General features: G+C 37.8%; 1 protein-coding gene across 2 annotated transcripts in view; it reads right to left on the bottom strand.

Moving 5' to 3' along the window:
- mtor (mechanistic target of rapamycin kinase) overlaps nt 1-11,453 on the bottom strand; it is a 120,073-nt gene extending 108,620 nt beyond the window's left edge. For both annotated transcript variants that reach the window (XM_059333126.1, XM_059333127.1), the window contains exons 1-15: nt 11,348-11,453; nt 10,914-11,051; nt 10,585-10,693; nt 9,514-9,746; nt 7,604-7,804; nt 7,382-7,516; nt 7,025-7,300; nt 5,834-5,942; nt 4,543-4,726; nt 4,288-4,416; nt 3,284-3,528; nt 2,479-2,688; nt 2,146-2,351; nt 1,293-1,415; nt 86-169 (exon numbers count right to left, since the gene is read on the bottom strand). In XM_059333126.1, the coding sequence (XP_059189109.1) occupies nt 86-169; nt 1,293-1,415; nt 2,146-2,351; nt 2,479-2,688; nt 3,284-3,528; nt 4,288-4,416; nt 4,543-4,726; nt 5,834-5,942; nt 7,025-7,300; nt 7,382-7,516; nt 7,604-7,804; nt 9,514-9,746; nt 10,585-10,693; nt 10,914-11,042 (2,373 nt within the window). In that variant the 5' untranslated portion in view covers nt 11,043-11,051; nt 11,348-11,453. The remainder of the gene's footprint in view (nt 1-85; nt 170-1,292; nt 1,416-2,145; nt 2,352-2,478; nt 2,689-3,283; nt 3,529-4,287; nt 4,417-4,542; nt 4,727-5,833; nt 5,943-7,024; nt 7,301-7,381; nt 7,517-7,603; nt 7,805-9,513; nt 9,747-10,584; nt 10,694-10,913; nt 11,052-11,347) is intronic.
- Between the last annotated feature and the right edge of the window lie 8,188 nt (nt 11,454-19,641).

Below are 19,641 nucleotides of genomic sequence, written 5' to 3'. Positions count from 1 at the left end.
GCTGAAATTTGTTGGCTTCCAATCAACAGCAGCGAAAGAACCAATATGGCACACTGTTACGCTGTCCTCTTAAAAAACGCCTTACCTGGGCCAATTCGCCAATGGTTGCAAGCACACTAATGACCACTCCAGGGTTGGGGTCTGGGTCTTTCAGCTTGAGGATGAGAGCCTGCCAAAGTAAAAGGTAACAAAGTCATTTAACCGCTTAACGCACTGAACAAAATCATTTTAATCATCAAGTCCTCAACACATTTTGCATTGGACTCCTGTAACTAGGGAAGAAACCTGCCAACTCGAGCATCTATGACGTTAACGATCTATTAATCGATTAATCGCTATGTTTTTATACTCCAGTATGTATAAAACATGCATACATCAGCAAAATTGAATATATATATATATATATATATATATATATATATATATATATATATATATACAGTACTATGCAAAAGCCTATTTTGATAATTGGACACTTATTTTGAAAGGACGAAAAGAGGCTTCCTGTCAATCGTTAAACTACCTCAAGTGAGATTAAACTGTAAAGATAACATGTTTAATGTTTTATGTTTTAGCCCCCGAAGAGGCACAAGGTCAGTTTTCACAGAAATGTTGCATACTTAAGTGTGTTTTGTGTTTAAATAAGTTTTGGATAAAATATAAACTAGTAATTCATGCTAGCAAGGTTTGATACAGGAAGCTAGTTTTGCTTAAATTAATACTCTTGTATTTCTGTTTGTTTTATAATTGTTATTGCATCTTTCAGTTTGCAAACTGTAGCTCCAACTTCATTCTCAGCTCATTGGCTTTTTGACATACAGCCACAGAACTGAAAGAGATCGACCAAATTCTTAAAGACCATTAATCGATAATCTAATAATTATTCCCATCCCCACCTGTAACATTTGCTTTTTTTATTTCATGCATTCTTCTTTGTGAAAAGTTGGTATCTACATGACCAACAATTCAACTCATCCACAGAAGTCTGGTCAGAGATATCTGGTGTATTATTCCAGTCACGGCTAATTTAGCCTTGAGCCGGTAGCATCAAAGCAGAGGACAGCAGGTTACAGAAGGCTGGTAAGCTCACTTTCTTTCTATCACTTGAGGCGAGACTTCACAGAGCTCTTTCTGAAAGAACAAAAGATCTACCCAACGTTTTTCCACATAGTAGAACTCCCCAATAGCTGTAAACAGACTTTGATGTGTGAGAGATCTCCTTTTACTCATTCAAAGAAAGTCAACTGAGTAAACTTGTACACCTTTTCAGTGGAGAACATGCAGACTTGTACCTTTAGGATGGGCTCCATATATGGGCGTATGAGGCGGGGAGCGTTGGAGACTAGATGGCCGAGCATACGAGCGCTCTGCTCTTTGTTCCTGCCGACACCACTGTGCTCCAACTCTGTTAAGATCTGCAACAGAATTCAAAACACAGGAAAAAAATAAATCTTAATGCATAGTGTACGTAATGGTGTTGTGGGAGCAGGATCTTAAAAAAAAACCTTCAGTGGGTGAATAAAGAGATACTTTGGATGGTTGAGCTGTGCATAATACTGAGGCCTTTGCTGCCATCTAAAGGTGTCCAATTGAAACTACAGACAAGTGATATTTATGTACATGTAGACGTAAAAATCTAAATAGTGTATTTTTATTCATCATAATTAATTGAACACCCTCTCCATTTACAGGGATAACCAAACTGGAAGCCGTGTTAATATTATGACTGTAAAGATAAATCAATAGATATAGTGATTCAACACTTAAAACCCATCGATCAATACTTAATACCATCAATGCAAAGACAAAATATCGATACTTGTCATCATCTTTCAGATATCCCTTTATTTTGAAATTCCTTTTTATTCAAATGAATGAGCGTGTTTTTAAAAGTAATGTCTATATAACTGATTAAAGTTAAATGAGCATAATATGATAAAAGCTCTATTTAAATTGGTAAATTGATTGTGGAGATGTCTTAAGCACGTATATCATATTTCTTTACATTTTTCCTCTCCAAGCTTATATTGGTACATTGCCATGTCCACATAAAGCCGTGTTTTTCACTCATAATACAGCTGTTAAACATCTGGCGATGAACATAGAACCTTAAAAACAACAAGCCATCTGTTGCGCCTCTCCTACCTGGATGAGCATCTTGCGTAGGAAGGGCATAACAAAGGCAGGGTTCATGCTGCTGAGGCGTCCGATTGTGCAGATGGCCAGCTCTCTGATCTCAAACACCTCATCGTTCAGTGCAACAAACAGCGCCTGCAAGTTCTCAGCCTGGGCGAGGTGAGCATCGAAACGCTCATCAAGAGACGCCAGCACGCAGTATCGAATGTCTGGATCTGCAGGAGAACACGGGACATTAAAAAGTCAGGATCATTACCAACTTCAAAATAAACCTATGATTAGTAAATCCACATGGTACTACTTCCCCCTTTCCTCCTCATTTTTGATTCTTCCATGCGTTACCTGGGTCGGTGATGCCAACAACCAGCAGCTTGCTGAGCACGTCTGCAACGACCTGCACAGCGGTCTGGCTGACAACGTGACCGCTGATCAGGTGGATGGAGGGGGTGAGGAGGCGGGAGCAGGTACGAGCTGCCTCCATCCGGATTTCCTTGTGTTCGCTGTTCAGGAAGTGATCGGCACAGTGGCGCACAAACTGGGTGAGGGAGTGTCCTGGTGAGAGAACACAAATAAATAATAATAAAGTGGGAGATTTGACATTTAAACTACCTTTAACATAACTGTAGTTTAAAGAAAGTTAGGGCTGTAATGCTGATAATCATTTAGCAATTTAGATGTATTTTTGCACTTTTGAATGCATGTATAAAGCTTCAATTTCGATTGTTCTGTGATTATAAATAGTTCAAAGAAAAGACAAAAATCTTCTGGAAGGATAAGATAAGATATAACTTTATTAATCTGGAAGGAAATTCTGGTTCCAGATGCTCCAAAGTTACAAAAACAATTAGAAAAACAATCACAATATAGGATAATATTAGAAAAACAATGAACAAAATAGGAAAACATAGCTAAATAGGATCTGCACTGTAGTGACTACTTTTCTAGTTTAGGGCTCTAATTTGATAAATTTTCTCTACTGACGGAGGCAAATTTAAGATTAATGGTGTTTGATGCATAACAACAGAAAAGGCGTCTGTATATGCTTTTCTATCTGTGGATTTTTCGTCCCTGCATTTCTTAAGAAATAAACATACGAATGAAATATGATAATGCTGTTTTGAAGCTGTGTCTTTTGCAAGGATCTTACCTTCAAACTCGAAGCTTCCCAGTGTGCGTAGGGCCAGTGTGATGCTGCCTACGTCGCTGGCCTCTGGGATGTTTGTAAGGCTCGGCGAGGCCAGCTGGTGAGCCAGTCCTTTGGGCATGCCGGGGTGACGCAGCGGCTTGTGCATCAATACCAGGGAAAGCATCTTCAGCAGACCGTCCTGGATGTCCTTCTTCAACTGGGGGATTTGGCGGCTCAGGTCGTACAGCACTGCGGTCAGTGCAGGACTGGATGAAATGAGGATGAAGCAGACAAACAGCCCATTATTATCATCTTTAGATGAGGAAAAGTAACGTGTGTTTATCTATAACATTAACGATCAATTTATCGATTAATCGCTTTTTAATCGTTTTTATACCTACTCCGGTATGTATAAAAACATGCATACATGGGAAAATAAAAGATATGTATACAGTGCTATGCCTGTTTTAACACGGACACTTTTATTTTGAAAGGATGAAAAAGAGACTTCCTGGCAATCGTTAAACTAACTCAGTTTTCACAGTAATCTTGCATATTTAAGTGTGTTTTCTGTTTAAATAAGTTTTGGATCAAATTAAACTCAGTAATTCATGTTAGCAAGGTTTGAAACTGTAAGTTAGTTTTGCTCAAATTAATACCGTTGTATTTCTGTGTGTTTTATAATTGTTATTGAAACTTTCAGTTTGCAAACTGTAGCTTTATCAAACTAAATTCTCAGCTCATTGGCTTATTCACATACGGCCGCAGAACTGAACGCTCGGCCGTGCTTCAGTTCAGTGAGTACTGATATGCAGTCAGAGATAAAATTTAAAAATACACAGATCGTTTAAAAATTCCACGTGATCGACCAAATTCATAACAACTATTAAATCGATCAATGAATTATTCCCATCCCTAGTGCAGAGCATTTAAGTCAAACTCTGGATCTGAACTCTTCTACTTCTAAAAAACTTAGCCCAAAAAATTTTTTTTTTTAATTATTCAGCTTAGTTTTTCTGCTCTACCTGAGGCCCACAGCCAGCATAGGCTCCAGCAGCTCTTTGATGTCTGGTTGGATGCTGGGACCCATGGCTCTGGAGAGCATGCTGATACAGGTGAACACTGTGGCATCCACCTGCATGGTCTTCTGCCTCCTATACACATGGAAGAACAGAAAGGGGGGAGCATTATTTAGCTGTATTTTAACAAATCTTAAAATATAACTAAATACATGTAGATACATAGAGAGCCATGATTTACAGTATACAGAGATTACTGACTTGTGTGCAAAGTCTTTGGGTGGCAGGGCAGCCTTGATGATTTCAAGGATCTTTGTGAGATACGGCTGGATTTCTGCCCTGACGGCCACCACCAGCAGCCCCAAAGCCTGGAAAGCTGCTGTCCTCTCCTTCTCCTTCTTCAGACAGGCCAGCAGGTAGCCCATGGTGTCAGACAGGTACTGGTCTGCACAGTGGATGGAGCAATCATAGTGCACATGGTTAAACACGGCAGGAAGGGCTTTGAATAGGCTGCAGGTTTTCTAGTAGTAGCCTCTTTCAAATTTAGCACCACCACCAACTCTTGACAAAACTCTGATGGGCGTCTTCGTGGTTAACATTATTTCCTAACAAGCATACTTCCATTTTTAATCAGCTTTTCCCTCACCTTATCGAATACAGAAGTTCAAGAACATCTATAGAACATGATATTGGTTCATAACAATACATTGGACAGCCACAAATACTGATAAAAGCAAATAAAAGTGTTAGAAACAGGAGATCTACATTTGTGTACATCAGAATGAAATTGTTTTAAAAGGAATTCAGTTATGTTTATCCTATTTTTTACTACTGACTGGTGTTGCATGTGTGTTGTTGTTTTTACTCTATTGATTTTCTTAATTTTTATTCTTTCTTATTTGTTTGTTTTTTTAAAAGGTTTATATTGCTCTTTATTACCTTTCAATGTATGCATATATTGTCTTGCAAAATAATTTAACTTTAGCTATTTTCAGTTTTGCCATCTGTATGGTCTTACGTGTTGTGTCTGTTTTGATGAGTCAACCAATAAACAAAGTTGGGCTAAAAAATTTTTTTTTTAAGTATTCAGTATATCAGTATTGGCAGTCATGCCCTCGGTACACTTTTGGAACAAATATTAATGGGAATAATGAGGGCAGATGAAACAGTGCAGATGTCATTGGATTATTAGATGTAGTTAAAAAGAAACAATATTTTTGTTTTCGTAATATTGACAGCAAGGTACACATGTGAGCACATGATCAAGATGGTACCACCTTCACCTCATTTTGAGTCAGGAAAGACCCTGGAATGTGACACATATATCAACCGACTCGGAGAAACTACAAGCAGTTTGTTTTGGCAAAGCTCATTGAAATAAGGACAGAAGAGACAGACAAGTTTAGGTCATGATCCCTTTACATTTCTTGTCCGTAACCAGCAAAAAGTCCAGTGGATTAAGTGATGAGGAAGACTACATGGCTGCATGTTACTGTATTAAAGATGGATTTAACTGGATATTGGATTACAATCAAACATGAATGAACCCCACCTGTGAAGGTATGAGGCTGGAAGGCAGCCAGACGTGGAAGCAGGTTGAGGATGGTCATCTGGATCAGAGGGTTTTTACTGGTCCTGTATTTCAGCACCCAGCGACACACCTGGACGAAGCACACAATAAAAGCTTGTATAAACTATGTTTTATCTCGTAATCCAAACAGCACTGGTCATGTGTTGTTGGCCTCATGACACTCGTGTAAAAAAAAAAATACATTTTTTATTCTAGATGATCATTTGAAATCTTGTGTATACAACTTCTCATGTTGTAGTTCTCAAGTTTACTAGTATCATTTGAAGGCAGCATTTTCCATACGGCTTGTGAAAATAAACCAATAGCTGTCACATTGCTGGCTCAATCTGCTTACATTACTTTCAAACTTTTATACAATCAGAAATATGGTTGCAAAATTCTGGGAATTTTCAAAGTTAGAAACCTTCCATGGGAATTATCAGAAATGTATGTGAATAAGTGACAGGGAACTTAAATATAGTTGGGGAAAATATATTTTAGCATAATCTTAACTAAAACATCCAGATTTCATGCAAGTACAGATGAATATCTGCTATTACTCAATCACATACACATACACACTGCTTACTGCAGGGCTGCTGAGACCACGCCCCCTTCATACACTGCATTCCTGCATCCTCAAAAAGTTAAATTCAACATTTTGAGGGAGGGAGGGGGGCTCTTTCAACTCACATTTTGAATGGGACTTTTGGGGAATTTTTTTGAGGGGGGAATCATTTTGCTAAATTTTTTTGAATGGTAGGGGTCGGGGGGGATAAGTAATATTTAACTCAATGTTTTTGATGTTCAATGAAAGTATTGATTGTTCACTAAAATAATAAAAACCTGATAAAGTTTTACTTAGAAAAAAATCTGTGAAATGTTTTTTAAATTGTATTATTTTGAATGGATGTCTGCTTATGACAAAACAATATATATTGATTTTATTTTTTAGTTTATATTTATGTTTCCATATGATAAGATATGAGTTTGTTTAAATCACCAATTACCAGTTCATTTCCATAAATACCCATACATTTCCATCGAAAGTTTCTGCTTTGGAATACTGACAAAATTCACCAATTTCTGGAAATTTACTGGTAAATTTACTGGTAAACAACTGGGCCACCCCTTTGCAACCCTAATCAGAATCCTCAATTATATATACTCTACCTGGTCGAATCGTTCCTCCATCAGCTCGCGGCAGTATCGACTCTCCACCAGCAGGCTCTTGGCTGGTGCGGGTGTGGCTCCGAAGCTGAGGAAGCCCTGAGGCGTGCTGTAGCCCAGGAGGCCCAGGAGGGCGTTGGACTGCTGTGGCTGCACTGACTGGAAGCTGGTGAAGGGGGTGATGTGTCGGGGCTTGGCTCCAAAACCCATCAGCTCCTTGCAGTACTTATCATGGACCAACTGCTGCTGCGTGATCTCCTCCATCTCCTCACGCATGCGCTGTCACAGAGAGGACACGGTGAAAAGAATGTTTTGCTTGCTTGTGTATGTGAGAATGTTTCCACAGCGAGTTCAGCTCACCTCTCCCTCCATGCTGCTGATGCGAACCAGCTCATTCAGGATCAGAAGAGCTCCGTGGACCCTGTCGTCACGATTCATCCCTTTCTCTTTGGCCAAAGTCTCATCGAAGCCTTTCTCTGCCTCCTCAAACGTTTGCTGTTACAAAATACAAAAACACTCAAATTAAGTTTTCAATGATTAATACCAGATTATGATTTGCCACGCCGCTGTGGAAGGTCTTACTTTATACCACTGGGGTTTCTGCATTTCCTTGGTCTCCCTCTGCGTGGTGAGGATGAGAGAGGCTCGCAGTGCAGATACGGCCCCTTCACGGATCGCCTGCTTAGGGTCCCACACTGCGTAGAAGATGTTGTCGAAGAAGGGCTGCACTTGCTGAAAGAAGAAAGTTGGTGCACTCACAGCCAGCTCCCTCAACACCAACACCTGAGAAAGACAGAAAATCATTTTAGGGCTGGTCAGTACTTGCCTGTCTTTGGGTTTATTGCTTCCCAGTGTAAATATAGGCTATGCCGATATTATTCTTTCAGATATCACTCCAGAGCTCTAAGGTTGAACCATTAGAATGTTAAAAGTCCATTATTTATAGCACTTTGTTTTTATATCATTCTGTAGGTCTGCAGTCGTGTTCCTTATATATTCAAATCAAAATATTCACATTTTGGTCAAAGTATGTCTATTTTAGCATCAAATACTATTTTCCCAAGACGTTCTGTAAACCTTTTTCCCCCCATGTGGCTTGACGTAGGTTTCTGAATGATAAAGTGCCTTCATATACATCTGTATCTATATAGCCAGTATGTATTACCGACAGCGGTTGGCAAGCTACCTGTCTGCATATATATATATATATATATATATATATCCTTTATTTAACCAGGTAAAAGCCTCATTGAGATTTTAAAAAGGCAATTTTTCAAGAGAGACTTGGCCAAGAAAGCAGCATAAAAAGAGACAAATTACAACATTTAAACACAGTTATCATAAACAATAAAATACAAATACAGCCATCACAACAACACTGGGTGAGCATCAGTAGCCAACTTATATGTAGCAGTCACACTGACCAAGAACCATAATTTCTCTGTCCTTTAAAAATCGATTTGAATTTCCCGATAGTGATCAGCTCAGACAGTTTCAAGTCTGTTAGAAAATGATTCCAGGACAAAGGGGCGGCATAATTAACTCAGTTCTCACTCTTGGCACCAGCATCTGTACAATATTTTGAGAGTGTAGACCATACTGAGTTTGGTTTCGACACATGCATGTACACATGTATCAGGGGAGCAGTAGATGTTTTAACGTTACCACCACCTTGTTTGGTTAGTTTGTTTGTCTATTGTGTGACTTTCAGATCTGAACTAACATGGCCTCCACAGCAGTATATTCTTTGCAGTGATTTCCAAACTTAACACAGCTAATAGTGGCCAGCTAGTGCCAGCGTTCACCGCTCACTATGGTAACCTCCGTCACTACTTTTTGCTAAGGCTGAGTGCGCTTTCGCATTTTAAAAACCCGGGAAAGAACACAGACGTAATCGGTAGTAAGTAATTGTCTTCCTTGACTTTCAACTTCAGTTACTAACTTGGTAGCCATCATCTCTTCTCTTCATGCTGATCACACATTATCTAATACATTTTTATCAAAACAACCTTATATTAAAATCCAGTTTCTATTCACCATCAAAGAATCAAATCAACGAAAATGCTGTTAAAAAACTGAGCAATTAATGAAATTATGATTATCTTATAAAGAGCTTAAATGCATTAACATCAGTGTATGCTGTTTTCATGGGTTCCTGGGTATGTTTGGGCATGAAATCTTATGACTATAACTTCTTTTCACTGGAGAGGGATGAGTTACAGAAAGGGATATTACCCAATAAATGGCCTAGCTGAAGACACCTTTATTCACTCCTTTTAAGGTAGATGACCTGTGGTGACATCTGCCTGACAGATGGACAATCCAAAAACAAAATTCCTCCAGCCACAGAGGCATAGAAAAGCAAGAGTGCAATGGAGCAGTCTTGAGCCATACTGCCCTTCCCCCTCATCTCCACCACACATAAACACCACCCATAACTGGTGGTGTTTCAACAACAAACAATACAACCATGTTGTCTGCTCGTCACTTACTGCAGCATGACGTCTGCCTTCATTTCTGTCTGCTCCCAGCCACTCCAGGGCCCTCTTCACCTCAAACTCCACATACTCTGCAGTGAAGGTGTCCCCTGCCATAGACAGGTGGCCCATAGCTTTGGAGGCCATCTCCATCACCACAGGGTCGCTGGAGGGGAGCAGGTTGCGCAGGTAGTTGGCAAAGCGGCTGATCCTTGTGGCATTGCCTCCCTCCACTCCAATCAGACTCACTGGAACAATAATATAGTGTTTCATACATACTTTATATACTATTCATTTCATTTTCATTTGTCCTTTATTTTCTTGAGGAATCATTGAGAGCAACCCCTCATTTACAATGATGTCAAGAGTACAGAGAAAACACAAAACAGTACAGAGAAAACGCATGCAAAAACATTAAAAACTGTTTCAGTGAAAGGCAGAGTTCTTGGTTAACATAGTTTTAAACTGGCCCATAGTTATAACTGTGTTGAGTTTGAGTGAATGTTCGAATATGGTAGCTGCAGCTGTAGCTTTCCAAATTCAGTATTAGTCCGGAGAACATTGAGCATTAAGCAATCACTAGAGTGTGTTGGTTAATTACTATGTGACCAGTTTAGTAAAGTGCTGAGGTATGGTGGCATGTCGCCTATCAAGACTTTATAAATGAAGAGGAACCAATGCATGTCTATTGAACACATGTTCGCATTAGGGGTGTACCATATCGTATTGTTCACGATATTACCGGTATATTTTTTAAATGATAAAAAAATTGCATTCAACTAACTAAAGCTGGTAGTTAAATGTAGCGAATGTTTTTCTTTAAAATGTAGAGGAGTTGTATTTATACAGACTCAAAAATAATTTTAAAAACTCATATTTTCCGTATTTTGTAATATCTTAAAGAATATCGCTATTGCAAAAATACCCTGAAATATAGTGAAATTCTTTTAGGGCAATATCACCCACCCCTAGTTCACATCACATACTACTGTACATGCAGGGCAATAACATATGTCAAGCTCCACTAGACCTACAGTAAATCAAAAGTTAATTGAATCATTTCAAATGTGAATGTTTATGGCTTACCGATGGCGAGAATCCCTCCTTTCTTTTCATTTACATCAGAGCTGGATACCAGCTCAAATATGTGGTGGTTTAACTCATCATAAAAGGTAGTAGCTTCATCTTGGCTCAACTGTGGAAAGTACAAAACCAGTATCATACAAACATGCAGATAGAAAAAGTAGAACTGGTAATTGCAACTTGTATGATAATGTTTTTTTTTTTTAAAGTGGCTGGAAAGTTTTCATATCCAATCCTGAAACAATGTAAACAGATGATTGATCTGCAGCTCTTCAGGACAATGACAGTCTACAGTATATCAGATTGTTTGATATCCATGCTTTTGCTGTTACCTCTCGGAGCTCTGTGGTCACATAGTGCTGCAGATCTTTGGCAGATTTCGCCCTGGTGTCTTCATTTCGACTCTTCAGCCCACTGACAAACTGTTGCAGCACAGTGGCTGTGCCTGACATGATCACCATCTGGATGGCCTAGTTGCAAAGACACCAATACAATTAAAAACGTCTTCACTAAAGCGTTCTGGCTCATCAAAGATGCGCAGCAAAGATAAAGCATAGCAAGTATAATGACAATATTTCGTAATAAAGTGCATTCGTCCGGAGTTGTTTGCACAGGTCAGTGTTGTTGTTAGCTAACGTTAGCTAACGTGTCATGTTAGCTTGGGAAACAAATTGTCAAACTTGCTAACGCGGAACTGCTGTGTCTCAATTCAGATACTTCGATTAGTACACTACCAAACATCACACAGTTCCTACTATGTACTTACTTGCGAAGTGCGTCAATTTCAGAGTAGTGTTTAATGTATCACAGTTCTTGTAGAACATCCATGGTCTCAGATAGCACTGCACGCCATTTTTTCCTAGGATATCGAAGGTAATGCCCGCCCAAGGCTTCTTCTGATTGGCTAGTACTTGCTGGGTTGGTTCGATTTGGGTATGAGGAATGTGATTGGTTGAAGTTAGGACAAGAATAACAGCAAACCAATCAGAGGTAGAGTAGGGCGGGACAATTCGTCGACCTCCTAGGGGAAAAAAACATCGCTTATCAGAAATTACCATTACATTTGACCGTTTCTTTTTCTTCTTTTGTGCATTACCGCCACCAACTGGTACGACGTGGGTCTGAGAATGTATAGTATTTTTATTTATTAATTTATCCATACTATAAAAAGTAATAAACATCATAATCATCTGAGTTTACAGGATAATGTTTAAAATGTGTTTGTATTGTTTTACTCTGTGTTTTAGCTTAGTTTCTTTTTATTGTATTTTTTATATGCTTTTTGGGTTATCTTATGAATTGTGCTATATAAATCAATTTGCCTCACCTCGCCTTCACAACTCCTGCATCCTCTGGTACTGTGTGTAGTCTATATCTATCCTGTGTGCTGAAGTATTTTATTTGTAACACAAGGGCTCCAAGCAGGTTTACTTGGCCCTTCTAATGCTTTTTTCATGATTATTCCTATATGATCCAAAGTAAAGCAGACTGAAGCAGTGCAACAATTCCAGGCACAGCAAATGAACATACAGTCAAGTCATGAGAAATGACTCACTTTGCACAATGACGTTCTTAATTTGCAGTTTGCAGTGTTCTGTGATTGGCATCCATAAAATACTTTAAAGTAAAATAAGAAAGAAGGAAAAATACAAAACAACATGAAGAAGGAAAAAACAGGAACATTTAAAACTGAAAAAAGTATAATCAGACTTTTATATTGACATAAGAATTAATATACATGTAAGAAGACTTTAATGCTCAAAGGCAGGCATTTGCAGTCACCTAATGCAGTTACAAACATATATGTAAAAGATGAGTATGAATTGAAATGATGATGTGCATACCTGTCCACATTCATTATAATATGTCCATGTCAAAAGCCACATGAAATCTACATACTCAATGGCATGGAGTTTCTGTACAAGACATGAAACAAAATGAACTGGCATTAAATAAGAATGAATATATATATATATATATATATATATATATATATATATCTCATAGCATCAAAAAGTATATATATATATATATATATATATATATATATATATATATATATAATATATATATATATATATATATATATATATTATATATATATATATATATATATATATATATATATATATATATAATATATATATATATATATATATATATATATATTATATATATATATTATTATATATATATTATATATTATATTATTATATATTAAACTGTTAAGTTATGCAGCATTAGTATGGCTGTTTTTCCCTTCACAGTGTGAATAATTTTCAGCCTCAAGGGGGAGACACAGTCCAGGTAATCAACCAGCTTTTATTCCTGAGAGGAACACATCTGACTCGATCTGACTGCATGTAGCTCTGTGTGACATTTACCACAGTGCAAAACACCAATTAAACCCATACCCTCTTATTTCTCTGTTGTAGAAAAATAGACCCATATGTCAAAAGCATTCCCATCATAAAAATGAACCATAATTATCATATTCTTTTACATTCCTGCCATCATGAGGCTGAGGTCATGATATGATAGATGTTTCCTCATGTTCACTCATATACCAGTTGTTTGCCAACTGTTGATCCAGTTATATGTGTATCTTTCTCTCATTGGAAGAGATGATTCATCTTTCAAGCTACCTAGCCACCTAATGAAAATACACAAAACTCACACTAGTGTTTAATGCATGTATTTCATTGGACTCACCTGCATTGTGTTCAGCACAGTGTGTCAAGGTTTTCTAGTCATAACAGCATGCAATAAACATGTTTTAGTTTGACACATACTCAATTGTTGAAAGTTGTAGAGTCATAAGCAGTGGTGGAACAGGTACTTAGATCCCTTCATTTAGTAAAAGTACTAATACCATACTATGAAATGACTCCACTCCAAGTAAAAGTCCTGCATCCAAAACGTAATGGAGTAAAAGTACCATAGTATCAGCATCAAAAAGTACTTTAAGTATCAAAAGTAAAAGTACTCATTATGCAGTATGGACCCACTCAGATTGTTTTATATATTCTAAATATATTATTATATTGTATTGATGCTTTTATATAAGAAGTGTTTTAATTTTGTAAAGATAGGGCTCATTTTAACTACTTGATATACTGTTATCAGGTTCAAATAAAAAAAAAACTCTAATCACTTTAAATTGATCATGTTTTTATGTAAAATCTTGACATGTAAAGTAACTAAAACTGTAAATATAGTGAAGTAAAAAGTACAATATTGCATAAAATTTGCTGGTTTAATTTACTAGTTGAAGTAAGAAGTTACATAAAATGGAAATACTCAAGTAAAGTACAAGTACCTTAAAATTGTACTTAAATACAATATTTGAGTAAATGTACTTAGTTACTTTCCACCACTGGTCACAAAGTCTTAAAACATTCTGATTGAAGTATATGAAGGTAATTCATGCGCTTGATTAATATCTCACAAGCAGTTTTATGGTTGATACCATTTGTTACACAGATTTGGTGCAAATTTATTTATTTATTTTTCATATTTTAACGCTAGAGGATGAATGCAAATGGTCTAAAAACACTCCAAAAAGCTGTATTAAGACACCAAGACCTTGAGGAACACCTAAAAAATCATTTATATAATCTGATATAAAAAGAACCTCTTGGTTTCATATGATTCTGGTATCTTTAGTTTTAAATGCCTCTGAAATATAGAAACTAAGCTGAGGACACCTGTATCCCAAGGAGCTGAAGAGGTTAGAATACCTCTCAAGTACTTTCAGGCAAAAACACAAAATAATCCATGTGATAATGTAGGGGAAAAAAACACTTTCATTAGTCACTTTTTACACTGAAAGCATTAGCTTCCTCCAGCAGCTGACATTCTTTCAGTGACCCTGACATTAAAAAATGCTGAATTAAACTAACAGTCAATAACTAGCAGTTGCATTGAAGTTTGATGAGTCTTTCATTTAGAGAATTAAAACTGTAACTGAACTAAACTTGCTCTTTACAAGCCTCCGCAGGAAGAGACAACCATTTATGTAATATGAAGCATAACATCGCACATGAGCATCTGGTTTTAACTTCTTTTTATTTCCTTTTATGAAGTGCAATCTACAGAACAGTCATCTGTTGAGAGACATAACACATCCATACATTTCTTAGGAGGCAGTCTATGGATTTCACCATCTTCTCAGTGTCTATATACAAGAAGAAGAAAAAGTTAATAAATAAATAAATAATAGGGATTTATAGTGGAATTCCTCCACTATAAATCAAGAGATAAACAGATAAATATACATTCAAATAAATAAAATAATAAGTAAATAAATTAGGAAAAACAATAATTTTCTGTCAATTTTTCATGATCTTTATGTACTTTTGGGCACTTGGTTTAAAGTGGTGATGAAATAACCTGTATTTAATCTATATTTAAATAACTTTAAGAGTTTTTGAAGCATGGCAACGGATCTCTTCAACAAATACACAATAAAAGTGACTTCTGGCAATACATGTCTTTATAAAATGATAAAACTTAACCTTAACGTTTTTATTCTGATGACCCCTGTACTCTAGTAACGAGTAAAAATAACATCCTCATAGAATGAAAAGACATTATAATCAGAATCTTCCCCAAAGATTTCACATTAATATGTCTTATTTTGCTTTTGAATACAATAGTGGATTAAATGACATCAACAGCATACTTGATGAAGTTGATGTACTTTTGGGGGTTGTTTTCACAGTTGAAGAAAATCATTATAGCCAGGCATAAGCCTTTTGCATTTGTCCGTCTGTTCGTCCGTCCGTCCGTCTGTCTGTCCATATGTGCACAGCAAATTTCTCATACAGAACAAATCAATCTTAGATCTGTTCTGCATATTTTATGAATGAATGACCAAGGACCTCTCATGGTTGAGGCAATTCATAATTTTTGTAAAACCTGTTTTACGGATTGTTTTTATGCCATAACTGACTGCTGACTCCTCACTCCTCTTGCCAGTGGGGTTCGCAAATCATCACCAACTGCTTTAGTTACATAGCAAAGGCATTTTTGGCAACGGCTAAACAAGACTTACCTTGTCAGTTGCAGGCCACATTTTGACCTATGCAGCATGTGTGTGTGTTGTTGCACATAGCAGAACCTCATGCTTTTAATTTCGGCGCTCCACAAGTTAGACCACATCATCACATTTGTGTTTATTCATGTCACTATTGCCGCTTTGTTCCTGTTGTGGAAGTTCATGAAGTCATATCTGGATTAATAATATCACCTGAAGGTGCACACAGCTAGGTGAATTTTACCTTATTTTACACGAACTTTGTCTGGATGACTGCCTGTACAGCACTTCTGCAGCAGCATATACCCAAAATAAACTGATTTGGCTGTGATTTGATTCTAATAAACAGATCAAAAGGATGCAGAAATAACTACAACATGATGCTGATGTGTAAAAGGTATGTATTCATGCTTTGTCAGGTCTGACTGCAAGGCGACAAACAAACGACTTTTAAAATGCTTGTTTTCTGAACAGAGTTCAGGATGATCAGGGTTATACTGATTCTTCCTACTACAGCAGTATTTAACCAAATCAAACTGATTTCTCCCTGATTTAATTGCATTAGATAGATCAAAGGGATGGTGTGTCTTTAATCTGACAAGCAAACAACTTTGAAAGTATTGGTTTCTGAATGGAGTTCGAATAGATCAGAGCTATGTTATGCAGGAGATTCTCAGTGCATGACGGATATCTGCACCACTGATTGCACTTTTCTATTTAAATTGCATTAGATAAAGGAATCAGCCAAATAAATATGGTAATGTAATGTAATGAATATCTATTTTGTGTTGTCTTGTATTATATTTAGCTGTTCCTTTTAAGTGCATTATATTTGCAAGAAATAGGGAGCATAACAGCAAATGTCAGCAAATGAGTCCACTTTTGCATTAGATTTAATTGGTGTGTGATTTGGTAATTAATATGCAAAGTTGCATAAAGTTAATTAAATCCAAATCAGGTTGATACTATAACAGCATGCAGCAGTGTGTGTTTGCGTGTGGGCATCACACATGAGCAGAGCTATATTTGAATGTGTGTGTGTGTGTGTGTCTGATGTGGTTTTGCAGAGGGAGGAGAAGCAAAAAAAAAAGACAGTTCTGCAGCCTTACAGCACTTTACATGGAGAAAATGAGAAAGTGACAGAGCGAGAGGGAGGGAAATGAAATGTAATAACACGAGGAAGGGGTGCGGATTCCTACTTTTGGACCCAAGGGCCCCTTTCCCTCTCTCAGGCCTGGCCGACGCAGACATATTTCACTGATGAGACACTGAGTCACTCAATCGACAACACTCACCTTTCTTTTTGACATACACTTTCACTCTGTGTGTGAGTGTGTGTGAGGGGAAAATAGTGAGGGGGAGGGTGCTTTAGGAAGATGAAACACACATGCAGTCACTTGACTTCAACACACACATAAAACTACTCGAGTACCACAAATGTATGCACCCTCAGAGCCACAAAGGGCTCTTGTCCTAACAGGCAGCCGACCTCCTCTGCTAAGTGACAGACAGGATGTTGGGAGCACTTTCATCAGTCCGAGGCTTTGATTCCTCTGCCATCGCTCCTGTTTATTTTCTGCTATGCCTCGTCACTCAGCCGTGCCTTTGAAATATTTCCCCTATGATGGAGCCTGTCATTCTGGCTAGATTGCAGGAGGAGACAGCAGGGAGGTTGGAAAAAGGTGGGTGTACTCACTCCTCCACCCACTTTAATTATCTCCCATCCATCCGTCCGTTAATCCTGCCCGGCTTTTTTCTTCCCTCCCTCTGTCACGCACATCATTATTTACCCTCCACCACCTCGTGTTCTTTCCCTTTCACCCGTTTCATTCCTCCACAGGTTCTCAGGGATTTTCCTTTAGCAGAAGGAGGTTTTTGGTATGAGTCACAGATTCCTGGGCAAAGATTCATACGGTAACATCTGCTTCTAGATGCTGGGGGCGGCTCTTCTATCCTACCTGGCCACAGCCCAGCACTGTGTCCCTGCCTTAATGAATCTACCCACCTGCACGGGCAACACACATTAGGATGTGTTCAGGACTTCCAGTGTCGTGCTATACCTGAAAGTCATCTTATTCCGATTGTTTATGTTAAAGGATATTTACTGAATTCGATAGTTTGGGGTGGGCCACACTGTGATGTAGTGGTTAGCACTCTTGCCTATAGCAAGAGGGTCACCAGTTCGATTTCAGTTCCAGTTCGTCTCCCACAGCCCAAAAACAATGGTGACTGTAAATTGTCAGTAGATGTGTATGAGAGCGTGAATGATTGTCTATCTCTATGTCTGTCCTGTGATAGTTTGGCGACCTGTCCAGGGCGTACCCCGCCTCTTGCCCAATGTCAGCTGGAGTCAGCTCCAGCTCCCAGCAACCTGAGTGCGGATAATCGGTTAAGGACAATGAATTAATGAATAGTTGGGCTACTTGGTGTTCTATTTTTATTACTTTGGTTGGCTACTAGTGAGTCAAGCTTAAAGCAACATGACTTAGAATTTATTATTTTTGCAATTTAGTCCCCCTACAGTTTAATAGTGTATTTAAATCCTACACCATTGCTGTAAATATGAACATCTATATTTGTCATGAATACATGATCAAAAACTAGCTAGTCCACAACTTTGCTAACACAGCCAAACATCAAGTGTAATAACCATATACATATAACAGCATATATATTGAGTACTAAAATATTAGTCTTAATGACAGGTACATTATTATTTCAAGTTTTATTGTATAGTTTTAACTTACCTTGATACTCTACCTTGAAGATAACTGACTAGAAGCTCAGAAGGCGGCAACAGGCGGCAACTCAGAGGGGGATGTAGCATCAGCGTAGCATATAGCCTAGCTTCTTAGCCTCAGCTAGCTTGCTAGATGGCTGTGTTTCAGTGAATGAGTCCGTTTCAACTCCAGCTCTTAGCCTATCCAGGGAGTTGAGCGGAGTCAGCCTTGCCCAGATGGCGACTGTGGGAACCACAAGGCTTCACTTGCGCTCTTTAGAAACCTATGGGTGACCTCACGGAGGCTACATCCATATTTTATACAGTCTATGGTAACAACACAATACTTAGTAAGACAGAAAATATGACTTATTAGTCTAACAGCCCAAAGACCAACTGTTTAGCAGCTTCTTGCTCGCTCACTCTCTTGTTTTCTCTTCTTAGTTTCCTACATCAACCTCCTCTTCATTCTCTTTGTCTCTGACATGCAACTGAACGACATCAGAGGGAAAACAAGAAAACATTTTTCTCCATAAAATAGGATCCAAATATGAAAAAGATATGGTCGCAGTGGTTAATACCTGCTAACCGAAGTTAAAACATGCAAGACTGGTGTTCAGGGTGCAGATTGGGAATGACAGAGGCACCATTCTCCCTGTTACAAGTCAATGTCAGGGTCAAAATTATTTTGAAGGTGTAAAATAGTCATTACATTGACTATTTTACATGTAATGTTATAATGAACAAAAACTACAACACATAGTCAAATTAAACATTTGAACTTTAACTTTTTCAACAGATCTGAGCAATAAGTCAGCAAATGTATTTCTGTTTTTAAAGTTATAGTTCAGACTTTAATCATAAACAGTCAAATAGGAAAAAAAACGTCTTCTTACTACAATATTTCACACTAAACTATTACTTCTACCATTAGAGGTTTTAGTTATCCTGTGGCAAAGAGGTTTTAGCAAAAATAAAATAAATGCTAATTTAGACTTGTACCATGTGGTGCGACTAAGGCTACCAATCATCTTGGAAAAATGCATGAAGGCTACCAATTCAGGGTAACTGTAGGTTTCATGTTCCTCCCATTGTGGAAGCATTGTATGGATGCAGCAGAAAGCACAAGCAGAACATGATGCATAGGCGTAACTATGGTAACACCACAGTGTTGGCAGAGTAGAGGATCACTGTTGATCTGTAGAATTCATAGACTTCAATTATCAATAATCTTCAGTTCAAATGTTAATGGATATAGGTAGTCAGAGACTTATAAGTCGCAGTAGTATTAACTGAATAGATC

Source organism: Centropristis striata, chromosome 5 (assembly GCF_030273125.1).
Source record: "Centropristis striata isolate RG_2023a ecotype Rhode Island chromosome 5, C.striata_1.0, whole genome shotgun sequence".
In the NCBI taxonomy this organism is placed as follows: Eukaryota; Metazoa; Chordata; class Actinopteri; order Perciformes; family Serranidae; genus Centropristis; species Centropristis striata.
The sequence above is the reverse complement of the archived record's forward strand: the minus strand, read 5'-3'. Positions and strand labels throughout refer to the sequence as shown.